The sequence below is a fragment of the Rattus rattus genome, chromosome 2 (assembly GCF_011064425.1).
Source record: "Rattus rattus isolate New Zealand chromosome 2, Rrattus_CSIRO_v1, whole genome shotgun sequence".
In the NCBI taxonomy this organism is placed as follows: domain Eukaryota; kingdom Metazoa; phylum Chordata; class Mammalia; order Rodentia; family Muridae; genus Rattus; species Rattus rattus.
In genome coordinates this window covers 216,962,768-216,986,890 of record NC_046155.1, presented here as the reverse complement: position 1 = coordinate 216,986,890, position 24,123 = coordinate 216,962,768, and the positions used below count along the sequence as shown (strand labels likewise).

Genomic DNA, 24,123 nt, shown 5'->3' with positions numbered 1-24,123 from the left:
ACTGTCCTGTCCTGAAGGAACTGCCTCTCTCTCTCTCTCTCTCTCTCTCTCTCTCTCTCTCTCTCTCTCTCTCTCTCCTCTCCCTCCCTCCCTCTCCCTCTCTCTGCACTGCACCTCCCTTTCCTGTCTTTTCTCATGAGTGTTGGGCATATCCTATCTATGACTCATTCTGTCAAACAGTTCTCTGATTCAAAAGTGATATCACGTAGATATCACTTTCAAACACGGCTGTTTCCTTCTACAAACTAACCTTACCTACGTTGTTTGGGGTTAATGGCATGTACTAAAGGTGTGTCTGCATTCTATCCAGATCTGATCTCTTGCCAGAGAGAGAGAGAGAGACAGAGACAGAGACAGAGACAGAGACAGAGACAGAGATCATTTGGGTATGCAAGTGAACATAGCATAGAGAAGCCAGAGGTAGACTTTAAATAACTTCCTCAATCATTCCCACACTACATTTTTTGAGACAAGGTCACACTGAACCTTGAGCTCATTGGTTTGGTTAAACTGACACCAAAGAGCTCCAAATATCAGCCTTTCCCCTTCCCCAACCCACCCCAGAGCTGGTGCTGCAAAGTTACCTTGCTGCACCTGCCTTTTTATGTGGATTCTGCAGATCTGAATCCGGTCCTCACGCTTGTGGAGCTGGCACTTTGCCAACTAAACTATCTCCCCAGTTGCGTGATCCTCCATTCTGAGTTGTTGATTTTTTTTTTCTCCTTAACCTAACTGTGTTAGGATTTCATAGGTCCACTGCCTAGTAGACATCGCTGTCTGCACATTCAAAGCAGGAAATAAGAGAAGGGTCCAGGCAAGCATGCTTTCTCGTTGCATCTGTTCTTTTATAATGCCCTCCAGTCATGCCCATGCAGACTTTGGTCAAAATAAAGCCATATTACTATGCTTAGCTACACCTAAGCTTGGAGTGCGGTGCTGAGCTTTTACAGCTGCAATATCAAGACATCTGTGAGATAAGAGACAGGGGAAAACCTCTTTGAAGTGAGTTAATGGGGCAAGCCTGGCATGCCAGGTGGATTCAGAAACTCTGCATCATGTAGTCCTCTGGGAGAAATTGTATGGTAGGTATCTTGTCTCAAAGAAACCCAGAACAAGTCCCACTCAGTACCCATGACTCCTCCCAACACTTGACTCTCACCCCATCCTTGACCTAAACCTCTCTAGGCCAGGAGCTAGACTTCACTTCCCTTTCCCCAGCCTCTCTTTTCTACATAAAACAGCCATTTTGGCCATGTGCTGTCTCAGTCTTCTCTTGGTTCTTTGCTCCCTCCCTCTTGGCTCCTGGCTGGCTTCCTCTTGGCCTTTTGGATTCCTGATCTCTTGCCTTGTGTCTCTGTTCTTCGTCTGCCTTCTCCTCTTCTTCTTTTTCTCTTCTCTCACTCTCTCCATCTCTTTCTCCTCTCATGGCCTGGTTCAGTCTAGACCCTGCCGGATACCTCTAGCTGAGCTCTCCCTCATCTCCACACTAAACCCTTCCCCTCAGTTATATGTAGGAGCCATCGTGTCCTGGTTCTCATTCAGTGGGTGATTTTCCTGTCCCACAGATAACTGACTTTGAGGCAGGGGCTGACGTGACACAATCAGACATTGGCATGGAAGATGAGAGAGGCATGCACAGCAAAAATAAATAATGCTTTTCTCAGTATCAGTCTGATAGGTAAACACTTGGAATTCCCACCAAGGACCTGGTTATGTTGTAGGCAACCATAAATTAAACTATATATGCTTTCACTTATATCTCTCTATAAGCTTGGGTTTTTTTTCCTTCTTTTGTCTACTTACTAAAGACTAATTGGTTGCTAGACACTTGTCTAGGGGTCGGAGACATGTCAGCGAGGGAAACAGTTTTCCTTCCAGCAGTAAAAAGAGACAACTGAAAGAACGTGTGTGTGTTATACACTTACCCACGTATGAACTTCTTAAATCTCATATCAAGTCCCCTTCTGTGCTCCTATAATCCTGTTGCATTCTTTGATGACTACAAACACAATTTCAGTAATTATTTGGGGGAGATGTATATTTATACATCTTGAGAAAACATGTTTTGTTTTGTTTTGTTTAATACTTATTTATATAAGTACACTGTAGCTGTCTTCAGACACACCAGAAGAGGGCATTGGATCCCATCACAGATGGTTGTGAGCCAACATGTAGTTGCTGGGAATTGAACTCAGGACCTCGGGAAGAGCAGTCAGTGCTCTTAACCTCTGAGCCATCTCTCCAGCCCCGAGAAAAACATAATGTCTATATAATACATGTACTTTGAGTATATATCATTTATAGTGAGCTCTCCAGATGGTGACAAACACTATAGCAGAGAAAGGAGGTTAGATGAGTCAGTGTGGACCACCCAGAGGCCTGGGGAAGCGTGTGGGGTTAAGAGCATTGGCTACAATTTTTAGGCCGACGGGGAGAATACAGAACTCTGTGCTGTAGCTGCAGACTCTCGAGCTCCCTGCCTTAAAGGGGAAGGAAATGCCAGAGCCTAAGCACAGTGTGTGCTACTCGAGGGTGTTGCTCAGCCCTGCTCTGTTTCTAGGCTTGTCATTTATTTTACTTAGTCCACTGATTTCCTCCAAGCCATGTTGAGGGTGGCCTTCAGACGGTGTCTCCTGACGGTATCAGCAGCTCCACGTACATCTCAGCTTTACATTCTCTTCACCCTCACCCCAAATTTGTTTTCTTGGTTTCGAACCAACACGAGGAGGCTACAGTGGGCACATGCACGTCCTTGGGGATTCTCCGATGATTTGGCATTAGAAGCTAAAACACTGATCATCCCCCCCTCCCTGTGTTGGCTTTACAAAGTTTCTATAATTGGGTTTTTAAAATATATAGGTTTTATTTATTTTCCTACTAATCTTATTAGCCTATAAACCGCGCGCGCGCACACACACACACACACACACACACACACACACACACGATACTGTAATCTCATTATTGTTCATCTTGAGATCTGGCACAACATTGATGCTGCTCTTACAATGCCTCTTCCTCAGAGGACACAAGCTCCATGGGGGAAGGTGCTGTGTCTGCCTTCCCCGGGGCAATACTTTATTGCTTAGCTAGGGTATCCACAGAAACACTCAGAAACAGTGAGTTCTTAAGCATCCTCTGCCTCCAGGAGACGCTGGCAATGCTTTGGAAAGATGTTCTGCAGTGGATGAAATTCTGAAGCTTTGTCCAAATCCTTCCTCAGAAATCCGAGACTTAGTCCCATCCCCTCCCGGCCAGCAGGAGCGCAGCTAGTAATCAACCTCAGCTGCCAGCCTTCTTTCTGGAGGTGCTCAAGTCATGGAAGCCCCAAACCGTGTCCTGTTCTAGCTTGTATTCAGTTCTGGGAAGTTGCAACCTGGCTTCCCACACCCATGGAGGACACTCCTACAAAGCCATCCCCACTTCTGAGCAGCTCATGAGGTTGACAAGTCCTCACACAGATCTAGCCCTGTTTTCTCCTCCTCTCTTTGTACAGGGGCTTATCTCAGCAGTGTTTCCCATAAATATTCCCATCTTACATTCCAGATGATAATCTGCTTCCTGAGTAAGCCAGCCTGGGACGCATGGAGACTCACTGTTGTATCAACTACAACGAAATCTGTGAACCGTGTGGTGTGGTTTATCCTGCTCTAGATTCCTAAGCAGCACAGTGCAGTGATTTATCCTTGTGGCCATACAGTGACTAGAAATGCTTTTCTTGGGGTACATATCATAAGCACACCAAAGGAAATAGTCTTTGGGACAGCTTTCTTATTCCAAATACTCTTATTCCTAGCGCCAAGAGGGAGGCATTCGCTGTGTACTTTTTCCAGAAATGCACAAAGTTGAAGTCTAACCCAAATTGTGTCTACTGAATTTGAACTTGTACAAGATCACCAAGATGTCTACTGGCATTATAGTCTGAGAAATGCTAGACTATTAACAGAATTCATTCGTTAATTGATCAAGACAAGTAACAAGCCTGAGCTGATAATTCCGGGTCTTCAGAATGCCTTCATAACATTTCGCTTAGAAGACTGGGAGGATACCATGCCAGTGTTTCTACCGTATAGAATTTGCGTTTTAGGAAGCAAAGAAAACCCAAATCAATATGCATATTGTAGTTGGGGATGTAAATGTGTCTTTAAAAATAAAGGGAGAGTGGGTTGCATTTAAATTTCTTGCAGAGATAGTGATGAGAGAGGTGAAGCAGGTGAAGCAGTACAAGAGTGCTGTCTATACTAAGTACGAGGACGCTAAAGTGAATCTAGGGGAAGAAGAGAGATGCAAACTAACTGGTGCGGTCAGAGAGGCAAGGCCAATCTCTTGATGAGAGACTACTTAGAAATCTGCCCTTTGATATTTCATTATTAAAATGGTCATGGGCTTTTTTGGCGGTAGTTTGCTTTTGCTAAGAATAAAGTGCTTAGCAAGCACATTGGATTTGTGTTTTTAGAATCTGGGGGGAAAAAAAGTCTTGAAAACCAGAAGTTTAAGTTCCGCAGACAAAACTGGTAGAGACTGGAGAAGGATTTTTGGAACTTTTCTAAAACCTCAGGCTCTAAGACCCCTCATGCTGACGGATGAGATAAGCATAAACAGAAAGAGGAACTGTGGAAGGTAGTGTCACGCTGGAAAAAGGTAACGTTCGGGTCAGAGTTTCACGTGTACCCACAATCCAGGTCTGAATACAGAGAGGAAGCCCACAGTTTCAAGCCTCGGGCTAGTCCACCCCTCTTCCAATGTAGTGTTAACTGTTAAGGCCTCCGCCACTCTGTGCCATGCCCAGATCCCCTACGCAGACCGCGCTTATTCCCGGTGTCCTAGTCCACTTTAGACCCGCCAGGACCCGCCTCCTCGTGCAGATCCCGCCTCAACTCCCACCCCCAACCCTCAAACTCCAATAAACACTGAAAGAATCGAGTATTGGTCCCGCCTCTCTGCCCAGACCCCGCCTCTGACGAGCTGCCTTTAGTCTTTGCCCTCTGAGGCCCCGCCTCCCCCTGAAGCCACGCCCCTCCCTTGCTGTTCTCCTGGACAGTAGACTTTGAGTTTAGCCCCACCCAGCTTCCCCAGCAGGCGGCCTACGAAGTCGACTACCTAGTCTGCGGCGGACGTGACGCCCGCCCAGGCCTCGGGCGGCGCGGGTACCCTGTCAAGGGTGTCCTTTGCTCAGGAATGGGCCCGCAGGCTGCAGTCGGCAGGATGATTCTGCTGGTGGTCCTGATGCTGTCTGCGGAGATCGGGAGTGGAGCTTTGATGAGCACCGAGGATCCTAAGCCGCCCTCGGGTAATCTCTCCGAGCCGCTGCGGGCTGGGGCGGGAGGCCAGGCCGGAGGCGCCCGGCTGGGAAGTCCCTGTGGTCCTGATGCGCCGCCCTGGGCTAAGCGGCCCTGAGTCCTGGAACCCAGGGGTCGCCCGGGGGGGGGGGGGTCTCTGCGGTACACGCCGCTTTCGCCTCTTTGCCAACACAACAAAGCTGTGGTGTGTTTTACAGTTAGTTTCCAGGGCAGCGTTTGGCATTGTGTGTACACTGCTTACAGACCTCATTTTCCGGCTGTTGTCCAAATCCTTTGAAGGAGAGAGCCTATTGATACTAAGAGATTCTCTTTTGTTAGTCTGGCGTTTAAATATGAAAGTGTTGAGATGCAAGGGTTCTTCATAGCGTAGTTCCTTAGAACCTTTGATTTCATCTGCCTACTGACATTTTCCAGGACATATATGCTGGGGCTCGTTCGTCTTGATTAGAGCTCTAGAGACAACTATAAAACTTCTCCCATGCACTCCCTCCCTCCCAGTCCCTAATCTTAAGTGTATGAGAAGTTCCCAATATCCAGCTGCTGGAAGGCATGGGGAGACCTCTTTAACTCTCAGATGAGTTGCAGCTTTGAACCCCGTGTTAGAGTTTTCAGGAGCTCCAGTTAAGTGTGCAGATTCCAGTTCTGCTTTGCCTTGACTTGATCTTCAAAGGTCAAGCAAATAATCATTCAAGGTAGTTAGGCAATAGCCACCTAGATGTCAGAAAAAGCAAATGAGGGGCATGTACAAACTGAAATCCCACTTAGATGTAGAGAAAAATGAAATCATATTTGCAGGGCAGTGGAATAGAAAATAGTGTTAAATTGTGATACAGCCAGATTCAGAAAGACAAATGCCATGTTTTCTTATGATAAATAGACCCTAGATATTTGTGTCTGTGGAGGAAACCATGAGAGGGGAGGAAGAGATCTTGAGGAAGGAGGGTTTACAACAAGTAAAAGCAGGGTAATAAAACTCATGGGGCATTAATGCAGAAGAGACTCTTGGACTCTTGGAGGAGGGAGGTGACCGGAAATAAAGAGACAGGAGCAACTGGGGGATGAATTAGAAGCAATAATGGTATGCATGCAATATGTATGAAAATGCCTTATTAAAAACTTGTACTTTAGTAATTTGAATTTTTTTAATTAAAGGTAGAATGAGTGTATTAGAAACCAAGCAAACAAATCCTTAGTTATCCATGAGGATAGACACGGTACCAAAGGCTAGGAAGACAGATTACAGATATGACTTACTGAGTGCTGGGCACTGTCGATTTTCACAACCACCTCTCCTGAAGCTGCCACTGGTTTCTGCATCCATGGTGAGGCACACGGGGCTGCCCAAGTGGTAGAGTGCAAATTCTTAACCATCCCACCACCAGCCGTTACCTGGAGGGGAGTCACCTGACCCTGTGGGCCATTGAGGTACACTGTGATATGATATTGAATTTACTTACAGGCTGCTGGAAATCAGGGAACTCTGGGAAGATTTTTCAGAGACATGCAGCCAGGCTTAGAACCAGAGGCTTAGAGAGAATGTGCTTGCAGGGGTATGAAGTGGCGTGTTCAGCTAGTGGGGGAGTTTTATCGTGGACTGTGTGACAGGAGAGAGATAGGAAACAACTGGGATTTTTGTTATGTATAACAGCAAGGGATGGAAACGTGGCCTTAGCTGGCTTAACCTGAAACAGAAGGTTATTGGCTCAGAGACTCCCAAGGTAGAGTTAAACAGAAAATGAGAGAGAGCAGCTTGGCTTCAGGAAGTTGGAACACAAGAAGGTTAACATTGATAGGCAGTGGTCATGCACACCTTTAATCCCAGCACTCGGGAGGCAGTGACGGCCAGGGCCTCATAGGGAAACCCTATGTCAAACAAACAAACAGAACTGAAGAAGAAAGGAGGAAGAAGAGGAAGGAGGTAAAGGAGGCGAAAGCTACCATGCACCATTCCTTATTTCCAGGGGCCTGGTTAGACAGATTCTCTTCTTGGCAGGAATGGTGCTGGTAACCTTTGGGTCTTTTAAATCTTTGCAACTTCTTCTATCTCAACAAAATCCCAGAGGAAGACTCATTTCCCTAGCTTGGTTGGGTGCCAACCAATGGGGAAGGACATTGTTAAAAGGTGTGGTGTAGAGGAATTCTCAGAAAGAGAAGTACATTGTCTCTGAAAGAAGTTCAGGGCCCGAGCCAAGAATTTATATTCTTGTGTGTGCCCACCATGCCTGGGATCACCGGGTGGCTTGCAAGGTTAGATAATGCTTTTTAGACATGCCAGGCACCATATAAAGTACTTTGAGGGGGAAAGCCCATTAGGAAGCTGGAGCTCAAGTTCATAAGTTCCCATGAGAAACGACTGTAATGGAAGAGGGGGACTCTAGCAGGGACATTAAGGAGGCGGGTCGGTTGGACTCTGACTGGGTGTGGGTGGAGAGAAGAACACAGCTGCCTGGCCCAGGGCAGAGCCTTAAACCGAGTGCCAGGTACTTCCTTCTACTTGGATTCTCCTCTGTGTGACCTCATAGTTTGCGCCCCCTATGGTAACACCTATGCCCTTCTGTATTGTACCCTAGCATTTTATGACACATTCTGTAGATTTTTGAATGCATTTCTTTAGATTTTTGTTGTCTCCCCTCTGCTGTTTTCGTCTGTGTATTTTGTCTTGAAGTGATATCTCATTATGCTTCCCAAACTGGCTTCAAACTGAGCTCCCTGCCTGGCTCAGCTTTCTGAATGCTGGGATTGTAGAGAAATTATCAGAAAACGATTATTCCCACGCCCGCTTTATATGCTGAGGTTACAGCCCCTGTTTTATTAAACAGTCTCAATGCCTTTTAATTAAAATGAACAAAGCGCTTTATGCTTTCATTGTTACCTCCTTTCCCTAGAACTTGATTTCTCCTTGATAAAGTACTAACTCTGTCATTCAGAGGATGAGTACATGCTCAACGCGGGTATTGTCTGAGATGTGCTTTGTAGAGATTGGTGTGAGTGAATTATCATCGCTTAACCCATGTCTCATTAACAAATAGCTTTAAATATTAAATTATTTTAGTCATGCATGAAGATGTGCACTGACCTTTTTTAAAAAAAATTCACCTAGATCAATGTAAGAAATTTAAATTTTGCCCAAGAGCAAACACTCATCCTCCTACCATTCACACGGTTTTGTCTTGTTTTGTTCTTAATCGGGGCTAGCTCACAGTTTCAGAGGTTCAGTCCCTCATCGTCATGGCAGGAACCATGGCAGCGTGCAGGCAGACGAGGTGCCGGAGAAGAGGCTGAGAATTCTACATCTTGACCCACAGGCAGCAGACGTGAATGCCATTCTACACCTAGCTTGAGTATCTGAGACCTCAGAGCCTGTCCCAAAGTGACACACTTCCTACATCAACGTCACACCTATTCTAACAAGGCCACTCCTCCTAATAGTGCCATTCCCTATCGGGCAAGCATGCCAACTCATGAGTCTATGGGGACCATTTCTATTCAAACCACCACATTCCACTCCTTGGGCCCCATAGTGCAGAAATGCATTCAATCCAACTTCAGAGGTCCCCGCTAGTCTCTAATAGTCTCAAGCCTGTTTAGAAGTTCAAAGACTTCCGATATTCACGGCAATCTCTTCACTGTAACCCCCTGTAAATCAGACTGAAAAGGCAGATCATGCCCTTGCAACATGGCACAGGATACATCTCACCATTCCAAATGGAAGGAAAGAGAACAGTCAGGAAATACTAGGCCAAAGCCAGACTGAAAGCCGGCAGGGTAAACTCCCAACTCTGCATCTCCATGCCTAAGGTCAAAGCACTCTTCGGATCCCTGATCCCTTTCAGCTTTGTTGACTGTAACACACTTCTCTTTCATGGGCTGTTTCCACTCTCTGGTAGCTCTCCTCGGCAGGTACACACAAGGAAGGAAGACCATGCTTTGGCTCCCAATCCAAGGGGTGCAGTTTACCACAGTAAAGGTTTGGCCACAGAAAGTAGGAGTCAGCTCGTCATACTGAGCTCGCGGTCAGGAGGACGGAGGGGGTGATTCTCACTTTTCCTCCAACCCTTTTCTCCTTTATTCAGTCTGGGACCCCTTAAAGCGCTGGTTCTCAATCTTCCTAACACTATGACCCTTTAATACAGTTTCTCCTGTTGGGGTGACCCTGGCCATAGAAGTATTTTCTTTGCTACTTCATAACTGCAATTTTGCTACTGCTATAAGTCACAGCTCGTATCATGACGGCAATTACGTAATCCAAAGTGGATCAGAACTCTCCTGTACATTTTCAATAAAGCCACGTCCTGTAAGTTTGCTTTGATTGAAATAATTCATCACCTGCTGTACTGACTTCCTCTTTTATGTGCATGTGTGTCTGTCTAACATGTGTGTTTAACGTCATCACATAGGGTTTTGTATTGCTGATGTTAGTTTCTTACTGTGGTCCCTTTTGTTTTTGAATCTCTTACAGTGCCTGTACCAACAAATGTTCTAATTACATCTTATAACTTGAACCCTGTCGTTCGCTGGAACTACCAGGACATGTTACAGACTCCTGTTTTTACTGTACAGGTAAAGATGTATCTGTAAGTATCATTCATTTATTATTTCAATTCTGCTTTAATCTGCATCCTCGCACGGTCTGTCACCCCCCTTTCTGCCCTCCCTCCTTCCCAGCCACCCAAAACTTTATCAACTATCCGTAGATGTCACAGATGCTAAGGATGAGGATTAGTTCTTTTCAGCAGTGAAGTAGAGAAACACTACTGACTTCCAAGGTTTCTCTCTAGTCTCCTGGTAAACTAAGATTTATTAATTGTTACCAAGCAATAGATAGATGCCTTGCAGGTGACGGCAGTGAGGGCAGAGCCACTTTGACGGTAGTTTAGCAGTATCTTGTATAAGAAGGAACCAAACTGAAGCCATTTTGAGTAAAGCTTCCATTTTTAATAGGGGTCAAATAAAGTTTAAGCGCTCAAGGCCTCCCTGGGTAACTGACATCCTGCTTGGCAGGGAGAGATCTGTAAGTGAATAACTGACATCCTGATTGAGACATAAATCTAGGCAAGTCACCCTGCGACTGTTGAATAAGCCAACCAATGAGAACCGGGTAAGTGTACCACAAAGAAACGTTCTGAGAAAGTCCCCTGTCACTAGATCCTCACTGGTGGGAAAAACTGTGAGTGTAACTTGGCTCAGGTGTTTGTGGTTTGCAAGCGGATAAGCTCTAATATTTTGGCTCAAATGACAGTTCAGCTTCAGAGTCCGTGCTGCATCCCTGATCGGGTCAGTAGCAGCTTGATTACAGGACATTCTTCTACTCGCCCTCGACCTGACGCTTGAGTTGTATTGGATCTAAGCAGACCCCATAACACTAGGAATAAGTACTTACAGCTCAAGTAGATTCGAATGGAAAGCACGACTCCAACGCGGATTTTGTCTTATGATGTAATCGAGGTTGCTACAAAGGCAGTCTTTATATCTACCATACAGATCATGGTCAATGGCTGTCCCAGACTTGGTATCATGTAACCTGGTCATGTGACAAATGTGTTAGCACTCAAATCTACCCATTGTGTTTTCTTTTAAGTAAATAGCCTGTGGGACAGAACTCCATGAGGACATGAGTCCCCTGTTCCTACACAGATATTTTAAGAGCTGTTTTAACTCTGTCAGAGTTACCCTGGCTGCAGTGAATGAGCAAAGCAATGTGCAAAAGAAAGGGTTTGTTCCACTTACGGGCCTAAATCACTGTTCATCAAAGAAATAGGCCAAGACTCGAACTTAATCAGGGCAGGAACCAGGAGGAAGGAGCTGGTGAGGCCATGGAGGGGTGCTGCTTCCTGGCCTGCTCCTGCTTTCTTACAGACCTCAAGACCACCAGCCCAGCGATGACACCACCCACAGTGGGCTGGGCCCTTTCTCATCAATCGCTAATTAAGAAAACATTAAAACTCTGAACACTGGGGTAGACAGAGACCCCCATACATAATTAATGTGACTGCAGAATAGATCCTGCCATGGGGGAAGAGCATGTATTTGACAAAACTTAACCTGCTCATCTAGGCACACTTTTGTGGTCCTGGATCTCAAAGCCAGGGCTTTATGTGCTCTAGGCAAACTGTCTACCTCTGCGTTACACCCCCAGCTTCCATGTTGCATCTTCATTAGTTGTATACAGGAGGGCACGTCCATGTGTATGCAGGAGTGTACGGATGTCTACACACATACATGTGGAAGGTGGGGACAACCTCAGATGGATTCCTCAGGCACCATTTGCCTGGAGATTGCCAAGCAGACCAGGCGGACTGGCCAACAAGCCACAGGGATCTGCCTGTCTCTGTGATCTGCCTGCCTTTGCTCTATTAGCATTGGGACCGTGGGCATGCACCACCAAACCTGTGGGGTTTTGTTTTGTTGTTTGGTTTTGCATGGGTTCTGGGCATTGAACTGAGGCCCTCGTGCTTTATGTAGCAAGCACTTGATTGAACTATCTCTCCAGCCAGTGTTCGCTTTTAGATCAGGGGATTCCTCTTTAGGAACTTACCTGTAAGATGCACCATTATAAAAACACGACCAGAGTCTGAATAGGAGATTGGGCACGTGGCCATTACAGAAACGGATTGCCTGCCCCAATAGCTTTGTAGATCCTGGAGGGGATTTCTAGGGAGCTCAATGTAGTGATATCCAGACTTTGTGTAAATAGGAATAGAAATTAAGTTCTCTAAGACATAAGGCACGTGCAGTGTACTCCTTTGGGGAAGAAAGGAATGTCTTAGTCTGGAAAGAGAGCACAGGAAGTGAAAGCCCTGAAGCCAGTGTGTGAGACCGGCTGGCTTCCTGCAGAAATGGGTAGCGATGTCGTGCAAACCAATAGGAAGAACCTCTTGTTTTCCTTCGAGAAACCCTAACTGCATGGTTAGGCCAAGGAACAAAATGGAGAGTTTGATAGAGGTTTCAGGGAAATTGGTTTGATTGGTCTGAAGGATTTTTGTATTGTCTTTGTTGGGCTGAAGTGCAACTTGTTCAAATAAATAAGCGTTCTGTGTCTGACCAGCAACCTCCGCCCACAAGGATGGAGAAAGTTTCCATGTGGCTGACAGATGCTGGGGACATGTGGAAGGGATCCAAAAGGCATTTTTTTTAAAAAGATTTATTTATTTATTATATGTAAGCAAACTGTAGTTGTCTGCATACACACCAGAAGAGGGCATCAGATCCCATTACAGATGGTTGTGAGCCACCATGTGGTTGTTGGGATTTGAACTCAGGACCTCTGGAAGAGCAGTCAGTGTTCTTAACCACTGAGCCATCTTTCCAGGCCCAATAGGCATCTGGAAGTAGGTTCTTACTGGCCAAAGGAAGGGGCAGCTTAAGCAGCAGTATTAATAAGAACATAATAAATAAGAAAGAAACCCTTATCTATATTTTCATTGATTAATAATGAAGCTGGGAGGATGAAAAGCTCCTGTGCGGACAGGGAACTTCTAAAACATTATGTTTTGGCAAGAGAAGCTGATACACTAGGTGTTGTCTTCCTTACCTGTAAAACCTGTACATGTTACTAGAAAGATCATTTTAAAAAATAAGACTAAAACTGACCACAGTGGAGAGCTTTGTAATGTGTTTGATTTTGTAATTGAATTGCATCCTTATTAACAAATTCATAACAGTTTTTATAAGCAGAGTTTAAAATATATTCTATGAATCCCGTCTCTTATAAGGAATTTATAGCAAGGGTTAAGTACACCTTATCGTAAATGCTTAGGACAGGAAGAGTTCATGTTTCTTGGCTTCTTCAGATCTTGAAAAGTTCACACACACACACACACACACACACACACACACACACACACCTAGATGTAGATACTTTAGGAGTGGGAGTTTGGTTATGTATACTGTATCTACATATAGCCTCAAAGTAACTTGTAATTTTTTATGTTATTTGATCCAATTTTTACATTTAATTTTTTGTAAGCAGCGAACCCAGGGCCTTGTGCATGCCCCACAAAATTTATCATCCAGCTACCTTCCTAGTCTATATGATATTTTGAATAATGAATTTTATACATTAAACAATCAACTTTTCATGAGGTAGCATCATCTTTTCTCTGTGACATCAGACGGGTGCTCAAAAGGGCTTGGATTTTAAAGTCATTTGAATTTCAGATGCTGGAAATGTCCCTCTAATTCAAGAATAGGGCCTCTTCCTTCCGGCTGGCTTCTTGGTCCTGTTTTAATTCAGCCCTTCAAAGCTGCTGACCGGATGAAAATCACAACATGGGTGGATAGCCAGAGTCTGTGTGATAGTATGATTTAGCTTGTGCCCCCTTTCATCTCAGGGATAACTGGACTGATGCCTGCACCGACATTGCCCATCGTTATTGTAATATCTACATTTCCGAGCCTGACTCATCTGCCTGGGCCAGAGTTAAGGCCAAGGTTGGACAAAGAGAGTCTGCCTATGCACAGTCAGAAGAGTTTATTATGTGCCGAAAGGGTAAGTAGATTGTATACATGGGTAACTCTTCAAGTTTTTTTATTTTTTTATTTTCGTGTATGGGTGCTTTGTTTGCATGTATGTCTGTGCACCACATTCCTGCAGTGCCCTCGGAGGCCAGAAGAGGACGTTGGATCCTCTGTGACTGCCATTAATGGTAGTTACCAACAGCCATGTGGGTGCTGGTAACCAAGCCTGGGTCCTCTGGAAGAGCAGCCATTGCTCTTAACCCCTGAGCCATCTCTCGAGCTCCTACATGGATACATTTTAATTTTCAAGTACTTACACTTCCTTGTATGTTCACTTTCATGGGTAGTTGCAACAAATGTCTAATAGCAATGATAAGTTAAGGAGCCCATGTCTTTTTCTTCCAGGCCCCAGAAAGCATCACTGAACTGGCCTTCAGTTTGCCACTTAAACTGCTTGGCATCCAGTCCAGTCAGATCCTGACCAGTGCTGCTCAGCACTGGAGGGCATCAGCCTTTCTCTCCCCATCTACTGTGATAGAACTTCATTCCAAAGTTCTTTCACTGAGGACTTGGCCACTGGGCTCATTCCTCCTACGTCCCTTAAATCCTTAAAGACCTTGGAAGCATGAATACCGACATAGTACATTAACACATTTAGAGTTTAAGCCCCTGAGGTGGGCCATACCTGTAAGGGAGCAGGCAGGAGGCTCAGGTTGGGAAGATTCGGAGTGAGTGAGGCGTTTGAAGCCAGCCTGTCCCAAGAGAAACAGAAGAGTCCTTCATGTCTGAGTCCAAGGTTCTCAGCTCTTTGCACTCCCAGCATCCTGACCCTATAATTCACTGGTCTCAGTTGTCCTTTCCAACTCCTGACTATCCAGTATCAGTTCTCCTCTGTGGCTGACATTCCACTTTAGCCTGTGGCCTCGCCTGCTGGCCCTCACGGCATCCCTTCCAGCTTCCCTTCCCAACTCACCCTCTATGACTGATCACTTCCATGTTTCACGCCTGTGGGGTTCACTGCCTTGATTCCACCCCAGCCTTTTGGGGACACCCAGGGCTTCCCATGGGCCCTTCCTTACTTGCTTCAGGTATTTTTATTCTCTGGATTCATCCAATATCTGCCATTGTCATGTCAGATTTCTCTGCCACAGATTTATCAAGGACCTACTGTGTCTTGGAAAGTATGCCAGAGATACCCTGAGGGGTCAACACCAGACGTGGGAGGAAGAGAGTGCACAGTGCATATGAGAAGCAAACACCAGTGTTCATCCAGACAGCCACACACACCAGAGTCATGGGGATATGGAGACTCTCTGAGGCTGTAATTCTGACTTTCACAGGAAGGAAGTGAACATTAGCAAACTTTGATCGAACCATCCTGCCAGACATCCATGGATGTTAAAAGATACTGGGTTTCAGTGAGGAAAATAACTAAATACCTTTCGAGGAGCTGTACCGATGCCTCAGTGGTTAAGACCACTGGCTGTTCTTCCAGGGGACTTAGTTCAAATCCCAGCACCTACCTGGCAGCTCACAGCCATCTGTAACTTCAGGTCCAGGAAACCCCAAACCTTCTATTGGCCTCCACAGGCACCAGACATGTGCATGGTGTATAGACACACATGAAGGGAAAATACTCATACACATAGGTAAATGATAGGTAGATAGATGATAGATAGATAGATAGATAGATAGATAGATGATAGATAGATAATGGATAGATAGATAGATGATAGATAGATAGATAGATAGATAGATAGATAGATAGATAGATAGATGATGGATGGATAGATAGATGATAGACAGATGATGGATGGATAGATAGATGATGGATAGAGAGATAGATGATAGAGAGATAGATGATAGAGAGATAGATAGATGATAGATAGATAGATAGATAGATAGATAGATAGATAGATAGATAGATAGATAAGAGAGAGAGAGAGAGAGAGAGAGAGAGCGAGCCTTTTCAGGAACAGTTTTTAGAAAACAGGTTCCTTAAGGTGTTTCCGTCTCTTGCGTATGTTTGTGTGGTGGTCAAGTGCTGGAGAAGGAACCTTGGGCCTTACATTGCTAGGCAAGTGCTCTACCATTGAGCTACATCTCCAGTCTGCTGTTTTAATTTGACACTAATTTGCTTAGGCTGGTTTCAAACAGTTTTCTGCTGCTCTTCCGCTCTACCCTTCTAATGGCGGGGATTATAGGCCTATACAACCAGTCCGGCCTTTCATCTTTTTTTTTTTCTTTATGGAAGATTCATTACAACTCTCCAGCCGAGAATTACTTCTTTTTCTCAACGTCTTGCTCTGCGGCTTCTTTCGCCCTCTTTGCTCGGATGCCGAAGAGCCGGGCATTGGCTCGGGCCATGCGAAGGCTGGCGAAAGCCTTCAAGTTCTCCTCTTCCGTGATGGCGCTGGCCTTCTCCTTTTTGTACACATTCCGGACGGGCATCACAGGTCCTGTTAGCTGCGTGGCCAGTTTAAGTTCTTCAGCAGAACTGTCGCCCTTCTTCGGAGCAGAAGGCTTCCTGGGGAAACGTAGGAGCTTGGAGCGGTGCTGCTTCAGGCGCTGCACGTTGGCCCGCAGTGACTCAGTGGATTTGTTTCACCTCCTTGGGTCCACAGAGATGCCGATGGTGCGTGCCATTTTCTCGTGGATACCACCCACCCTGAGTTCCTCCAGGCTGAAGCCCCTGCCAGCCCGGACCTTGGTGTGGTACCTAACTGTAGGGCACCTCACGATGGGCCTGATGGGACCGGACGCCGGGCGAGGGGCTGCCGGGCCTTGAGTCTGCGGATCTTGCATGCCGGCTGGTTGAACCACGTGTCCACTCACTGCTGCCAGTCCTTGTGGAAGTGGGGCTTCAGGATCATGCCATTCCGGCTGGGTGCCATGGCTGCCTCCTGTGCAGGAGAACGGCCAAGCAGAAAGGGGCCTTTCATCTTCTAAAAACCAACGTTTACCATGAATTGTACTTTCCTAAAGACAAAGTCAGAGGTAAAACTAAGTCACCAATGCAGAGGTTCTTTAAGAGAGCTTCTTCTCAGAGATTGACTAAACTTTGTATTCTTAGAATGTCTTCGAGGTCTTTGCAGTTGTTTAAATGGACCCACTGACTTGGATAGGTGGACTAGCTGTGAGGGAGGAGTAACACTTTCCCTTTCTCCCCAGGGAAGGTTGGACCGCCTGGCCTGGACATCCGAAGGAAGGAAGATCAGCTGATTGTCCACATATTTCACCCTAAGGTCAATGTGAGTCAGGAAACCATGTTTGGTGACGGAAATACCTGTTACACATTCGACTACACTGTGTTTGTGAAACATTACAGGAGTGGGGAGGTGAGTGTCTCTCTTTCATCGTTCTTTTTTTTTTTTTTTTTTTTTTTTCCGGGGCTGGGGATCAACCCAGGACCTTGCGCTTCCTAGGTAAGCGCTCTACCACTGAGCCAAATCCCCAACCCCTCTTTCATCGTTCTTAAAAACAGGAATTGTTCTACAGCTCACGCAAGCTATTCTCATAGACTGTAATGAAGGTAGGCCGTTCATGTGTATGCAGAGAAGCCTCATGGGTCATAGATTCTCATAAGGAAAAAACAACATAAATACTGTTGAAGGACCGATATGGGGTCAATCACCAACACCGGCCAGATGATGCATTTATGTTTTCTCTTTGCCTGTTTGGTCGCAGGGCCCTCTCTAGAACATGCCCCTCTCTGTATACCTGTTTCTCTCCCGGCGAGATGAATATCATCTTAGGGTTTTTCTGTGATCATATTATTTTTGAAAGATACCTTACAGCACAACCACAGTGCCATGATACATTGTTCTGGCAGCGGTGTGGAGTCCACGCTTGGAGTCAAACCGTGCCCCCCCCATTCTGTATGGTGTCATTTATTTATATAACATTTATTAAGTCCGTACATACTATGTGTCTTCTAAATACCCAGAACTGCAAAGTGGACAGTACAGACAAAACTCGGAAAAACCCCAGTGCCACAGAAAGGGTGTGGGCAGCCTACAGGGATGGAATGGTGGCCTTCAGTGGAGGGGTCGGAGAAAAGCTGGTGATTGGTCAGTGCTGGGGTTAGAAGCTGGTCCCTCAGCTAGACCTAGGGATACCATTTGAAGCGTAGGACCTAGGAAAGACAGAGGTCCAGTTGGCATATGGGACAGCAACACAGGGCCAGTGGCTTTGGGGAGAGGGGCGCAGGCGGCAGAGGGAGACAGAGCAGGCATTGGAGAGCCTCACTGCTGTTCCTTCTCTGAGATGCTGCTTTCCCGGCTCACTGGAAGTAGCCGGTGCCGCTTCCCAGAATGCCCTTCAGTATTTCCATCTGGTCTTCGGGTGCTGTGTCTTCTTCCCACTCTCAGCAGGTTCCTTCATTTCTTGTGGCCCAGTTGGTTTCCCCTGTCCTTCTAGGAGTCCTCAAGAGCACACATCCCACTCTGTTACCTTTCTCACCCCTCATCTGCCCTAGATTGTGAGGCATAGTAAATGGACACTAATACACGTGCTCGTCGTCCTTAAGTCACCTAACACCCAAGCTGACAGCATGGGGAAGTTTATTTACCTCAGTTTTAGAGACACAGAGTGTGATGTTTGCACTGCTCAGCTCTGGGGATAGCAGGCAGGGCACCACAGCAGGATTTGTACAAACCATGACCACTTTCTCTCCCATTCTTCTGCTGGCAACCGAACTCATGACCAAGGCATGCTCACCAAGCTATACACCATGATCACAAGAGATTTCATCTCAAGCCAGAGCAGAAGCAGGAGAGGGGTGTGTGTGTGTGTGTGTGTGTGTGTGTGTGTGTGTGTGAGTGAATACATTTCAAGCACGTGACCTAAGGTCCTCTGTATGCATGGTTGTCTCATCTCCGTGATCACCTATCTGACAGAAACACCATGAGGAGTAAAGACTTTGACTTTGAGTTTCTGAGGGCTCAGTCCACGGTCACCTTGCCGCATATCCTTGGGCATGACACCATGGCAGCAGCAGTGTGTGGCAAAGGAAATGGAATGTCTTAAGTTAGAGAATGAGGCAGGAGAGGCCAAGACAAGGCACCCTCAAGATCTAAACCCAAATGACCAACTTACTCTAGATAGACCCCACTTTTAAATATTTCCAAAACCTCCTAAAATATTACTACCAAGTGAAGACCTGGGCCTTACTTCATAGGCCTGTGAGGGATATTTTATACTCAAAGCTTAACTTCCCATGAGGGCCTGTCTCTTAAAGACCTCAGCCAGGCACACCCCAGTATTGCCCCTCAGACACCAGCCCTTTAATACCCTGGTCTTCCCTGCTACCTAGCCAAGGTACAACACTGCCTTTGTGTGTCTGGGCCCCAGCATAGGTGATCATGTGCTGTAGCTGGTAGAAAGGTTGAGCTCTGATTGTTCAAGGGACCACTTCAGTCATGTTTATGTGTTTGCTGCACAGAAAGCCTGTAGCCTTCATGTAGCTGCCTTCATATGTTTCCTGTGAGATGTTTTTCTTCTCTCTTCAGCCGCTTCTAGTACTCTGGGAACTGGAAAAACAAGTATTGGCTAGTTTCACAGCCAGCTGAACACTTCCCTTCTTCAAGTCTTAAACAATACTGTTCCCATGTATGTCGTTTACAGATGTACTTTTTCCCACTGTGTGGAAGTCACAGGTTAACTCATTATTTGCTATTGAAGCTGGTTTTCATTTCACATTCACGCACTACCTGTCTCCCTCCGGTGTCTAACTAGGGCAGATGCAATGGTTTCCCCCTCTGGATAAGGAAGCCGTACATTTCACAATGTTGTTTTTCCATGTAGATCCTACATACAGAACATAACGTCCTAAAAGAAGATTGTGACGAAACTCTGTGTGAGTTAAACATCTCAGTGTCCACGCTGAATTCCAATTACTGTGTTTCAGTAGTTGGAAAGTCGTCTTTCTGGCAAGTTAAAACAGAAACATCCAAAGACGTCTGTATCCCCTTTCTCCATGATGACAGAGAAGGTAAGCTCTTGCCTTTCCCCCAGCTGAAGACAGAGAGCTAACTGAGGTAGGTTAGTATGAAAAGAAGAGGTTGATTTATAACTTAAGCACGTGACTTTTCTTTAAAAAATATCTAATCATCCCTTTCCCCAGAGAAGCTCAAAATTAAAAACAAGACAGTTTCTTGGGCATCGGAATTACTACAGCAACCAACTCAAAAAGCCACGAGATGGCTGATGCCCTCCTGACCCCGGAAAGAAAAGATACACAACAAATAGATAAAATCATCTACATCAATATCTCTATTTCAAATCGTAACTTGAAAACATGTTAACGTGAGAAGAGTCAGAAGAGGTCCGTGGAGATAGATGTCACAGTGGCCACCAAGACCGATAGCCTCAGATGGGTCCAGGGCACACATGTGGAAGGAAAATCCAAGCTCCCCCAAGTTGTTCAAAGACAGCTCGTGTGCTCACACCCGCACGCACGTCCACACACATCCATTAAAATGTAGCCTGTCCTTCAGGTCAGAAGAAGTAACTGCCCGCAGGTGGTCCTCCCATGATGCAGTTTGGAGCCCGCTTTCCCTCTGCTGCCCCCTTGGGTTCGTGTGCACAGCGTGTTACGCAGCTCGCATGCTCCTCACGGTTTAAAGAGGCGGCTGTTCCCACAGAGAGCAGTAGCAGACGCCATGCTGAACCCCTGTGGCTCACCTGCCCTCAGAGCTGATTTTAATTCACGTTCACGCTGTACCCGTTTCCCTTCAGTGTTGACTGGGACGAATGCAATGATTTCCCTCCCTCTAGATGAAAGAGCCCAAGACTTTACTGCACTCGCATAATATTTTAAAATGTTTTTTCATTTTTTACATACTTCATTAAGATTTTATAATCTTTTTTTTTTTTTTTTTTTTTTTTTTCCGGAGCTGGGGATCAAACCCAGGGCCTTGTGCTTCCTAGGCAAGCGCTCTACCACTGAGCCAAATCCCCAACCCCTAAGATTTTATAATCTTAATAATGCTTTATAATACTTCTTAAGGATTTTAGAATTATAAAATTTAATTTTTTTCTGATTGATTTTTCCTGTCTTCAGGGGTTTTTTGTTGTTGTTGTTGTTTTGTTTGTTTGTTTGTTTTGGGTTTTTTTGGCAATATCTTTCCTATGCTAATAAAAGGGGGAAAAAGTAGCGATTTTTTTCTTAATTCAAATGACTTCAAAGAAGAACGTTTACTTTTCTAGGGGAATTATGAAAGGCGGCTGAAAAGGAAGGCGTGTTGTATAAGCTGCCAAGAAAGAAAACCAGTCAGCAATGGAAGGGTCTGAGGGGCAGGGCTGAGCTAAGCGCTGTCAGTATTTATTTCCTCCAAGGAGAGGACCTGAGGGAAAGGGTCACCCCGGCAGCTCCCTGCTGCGGGCTGTGGGGAAGATGTTTAAGAAGGCACTTCAGCTACCTCTTGTCATGGCGGTGTAGCCCAGGATGCCTGGCACCCCATAGTCAGTCATTCTCTGCATTATCACCAGTCCTGGCCTTTGCTTTAAGACGGTCCATGTCTGCTGGAGAAAGAACGTTCTTTGATGAGGGGCAAGAGCTACACTTGTCTGTGTATAGGAAGCTGTCCAGTGCCAGCATGAATTCCCTCCTGTGCAGCCCCTGTTGCATTCCAGCTCAGCGGCTGTTGGTTACCCCCAAGATATCAATTCCATGGCGTCTGTTTTGTGGTCTCTCCATGCTGGTCCCTGCCGTGTTTCATGAATGTCATGGCGGTAGGACTACTGACTGGTTTTCTTTCTTGAGGGCTGCAGCAGTGGGAGGAGTCCGGTCTGTAGCTACGATGCATTGCCCAGTTTCCGGGGGTCCTGATCCTGCTATGTGAATTTGCTGAGGAGCGGTGGTGATAAGACGTCTGCTGCATACGAGTGGTGTCCTTGACTGTAACTTGTGGTTGTTCCTTTTGTTTTTAGAATCAATTTGGATACTGCTTGTTGCTCCTCTTCTCTTCCTTACAATAGTTGTCCCGGCACTTGTGTGTTGTTACATTAAGAAGAATCCATCTAAGAGAAAAAGCATAATGTTACCTAAGTCCTTGGTAATGCACTTAATTGTTTATTTAATTATAGATGCTAGCTGTTGATGTCCGCTCACATGCAGTATCATTCAGGAAAATGAGGTCAGGACGAATAGCATTCTATTCACCTCATTATAGTTCTCTTCACTAAACACTGCTGTGCACCCGAGCCGACACGTATTTTACAGTGCACCAAGTACCTTTGCACAATTTTCAGGATGAAAACTGACGCGTTTAGTAAAGAACTAACGGTCTCCAGGGAAACGCTGACCACGGTTCAGTCAGTGTGAGTACAACAGGCTCAGAGCCAGGGGCTTCTCCGCAGACAGGCAGAAGATGGGGCGCAAAGGTGACGTGCACTTATGAGATGTTTAATGACTTGGTATTTTTAACCTTAAATAAATTCTATTTAGAGGAGAAAAGACAAGCTGGGTGTGGTGGCGTACAACTTGCATCCCAGCACTCAGGAAACAGACAGGCGCATCTCTGAGTTTGAGGCTGCCTGCTCTACATGTCAAGTCCCAGGCCAGTAAGAGCTACACAGTAAGACCTTGTCTATAAACAAACAAACAAATAAATAAACAAATAAATAAACGACACACATGGTGGCTCATATCTCAGGTTCTAGCACTTGAGAGGTAGATGACGGAATGTCACCAAGGAGTCCAGGGTCAGCTAATGCTACATAGTAACTTTGAGACCAGTCTAGGCTAGGTGAGACCTAGTCTCAAAATCCAAAAAGCATTAAGGAAAAGAAATGTAATGAGCTCATTTTACTCATCTTCCGAAATATGTTCTTTTCTTTTTAACAGGCATTTGCGTTCAGTAATCCTTTGTCTTTATTCACTCTCTCTACTTAGCTCTCTGTGGTAAAAAATGCCACGTCCGAGACCAAACCTGAATCAAAGTACTCCCTTGTCACGTCGTGCCAGCCAGCTGTCCTAGAGAACGAGACAGTGATCTGTGAGGAGCACTTGTCCACAGTGACAACTCCAGACAGCCTAGGAGCACCAGAGCAGGAAGAACTTTCTAAAGGAACCGCGGCTACGGTTGCTGAAGGAAACACTTCCCCCGAGACCACCGACAGCCCTCCAACTCCGGTACAAAGTGGCCATTTTTCCCTGTCAAGTAGTAACCAGTCAGGCTCCTGTAGCCTCGCCACCTATCACTCCAGGGACGGCTCTGACAGTGGCCTCGTGGGCACAGGCAGCTCCATATCTGACTCTGACTTTCTCCCAAACAACGACTCGGAAATAAAGATGGCAGACCCAGCCCCTGCACCTATGAGGAAGGCCCCAACTTTCTCCGGTTATGACAAACCACACGTGCTGGTGGACGTGCCCGTGGACGGGGAGGGCAAGGAGTCTTTGATTGGGTATAGACTCACGGGTGATACCCAGGAACTGTCCTAAGGCCGCCGAGTCCTGACGGTGCTGAAGGATCTGCCTCTAGGCAGTTTTCCTGCTTTGTTCTCATGAAAGACTTTGCACGTTAGCCGATTCTGACCGCAGCGTCCCTGAAGAGACACCCGGATAAGGAGCCTGTGTGAGCGCACTGCCGGGTCTACTCCGCAAATGCCAAGACTGCCAGAGGGATGAACGGTCACCTATGAGCTGCCTGGGTGGGCCGGTTCTCCTCCTCTAGCCTTGCTTCCTCCAGCCGCTGCTCCTCACCTCACTGCCTCACGGGACACGGGGGACCTGTCCTCACACACCTTTGTATCTGTAAGTCCGTGTATATAGTGCGTTTGCAGTTTCACTTAAGGAAAGCTGAAAGCCACCGCAGGTGGACTCCGTTCGTGACAAGTTTGGTAGGACATTTGTGGGTGCATACGTTTTTTTTTTTATGGGGCATCACTTATGATTTTTAAGTAAAATGTTTTGAAACCAGAGCTCATTTGGATATTCATTTATCAAACCACTTGGGCAACCTTCCATATCATTTGTCATATTTTTGTCTATAATTTGATATGTATGAATGCTTTAGAATTATATATATACATGTACATGTATATATATATTCATTTTAGAATTTAAAGTCATTCTAAGAATAATCTCCCCTTTTATAATAGATCGGGGTGGACAGATGGCTCAGTGGTTAGCAGCTCTTGTTGATGTTTCTGAGGACCGGGTTTATTTCCAGCACCCACATGATGCTTCACAGCCATGATATATACAGACACACCTACAGGCGAAATATTCACGCATGTAAAGTCTAAAATTCCTTACAGGACAGGGCACAGTCATTCCCAGTCTATTCCCAGTACATAGTCAGCGCCTGATGGAAAATAGCCTGGTCCAAGGAGTTGAGAAAGAAAAGCAGATTCTCTG

At 45.9% G+C, this 24,123-nt stretch overlaps 1 protein-coding gene and 1 pseudogene across 1 annotated transcript; one reads left to right on the top strand and one right to left on the bottom strand.

Annotated features, from left to right (window-relative positions):
* Window positions 1–5,056: 5,056 nt before the first annotated feature.
* On the top strand, window positions 5,057–23,684 carry Ifngr1 (interferon gamma receptor 1). Its single transcript, XM_032894939.1, has 7 exons — window positions 5,057–5,290; window positions 9,760–9,874; window positions 13,631–13,788; window positions 16,929–17,095; window positions 19,563–19,749; window positions 21,690–21,814; window positions 22,654–23,684. The coding sequence occupies exons 1-7, from the start codon at window positions 5,179–5,181 to the stop codon at window positions 23,203–23,205; spliced, it is 1,416 nt and encodes a 471-aa protein (XP_032750830.1). The 5' UTR covers window positions 5,057–5,178; the 3' UTR covers window positions 23,206–23,684.
* Window positions 16,038–16,651, bottom strand: LOC116892980 (annotated as a pseudogene).
* Window positions 23,685–24,123: the final 439 nt, after the last annotated feature.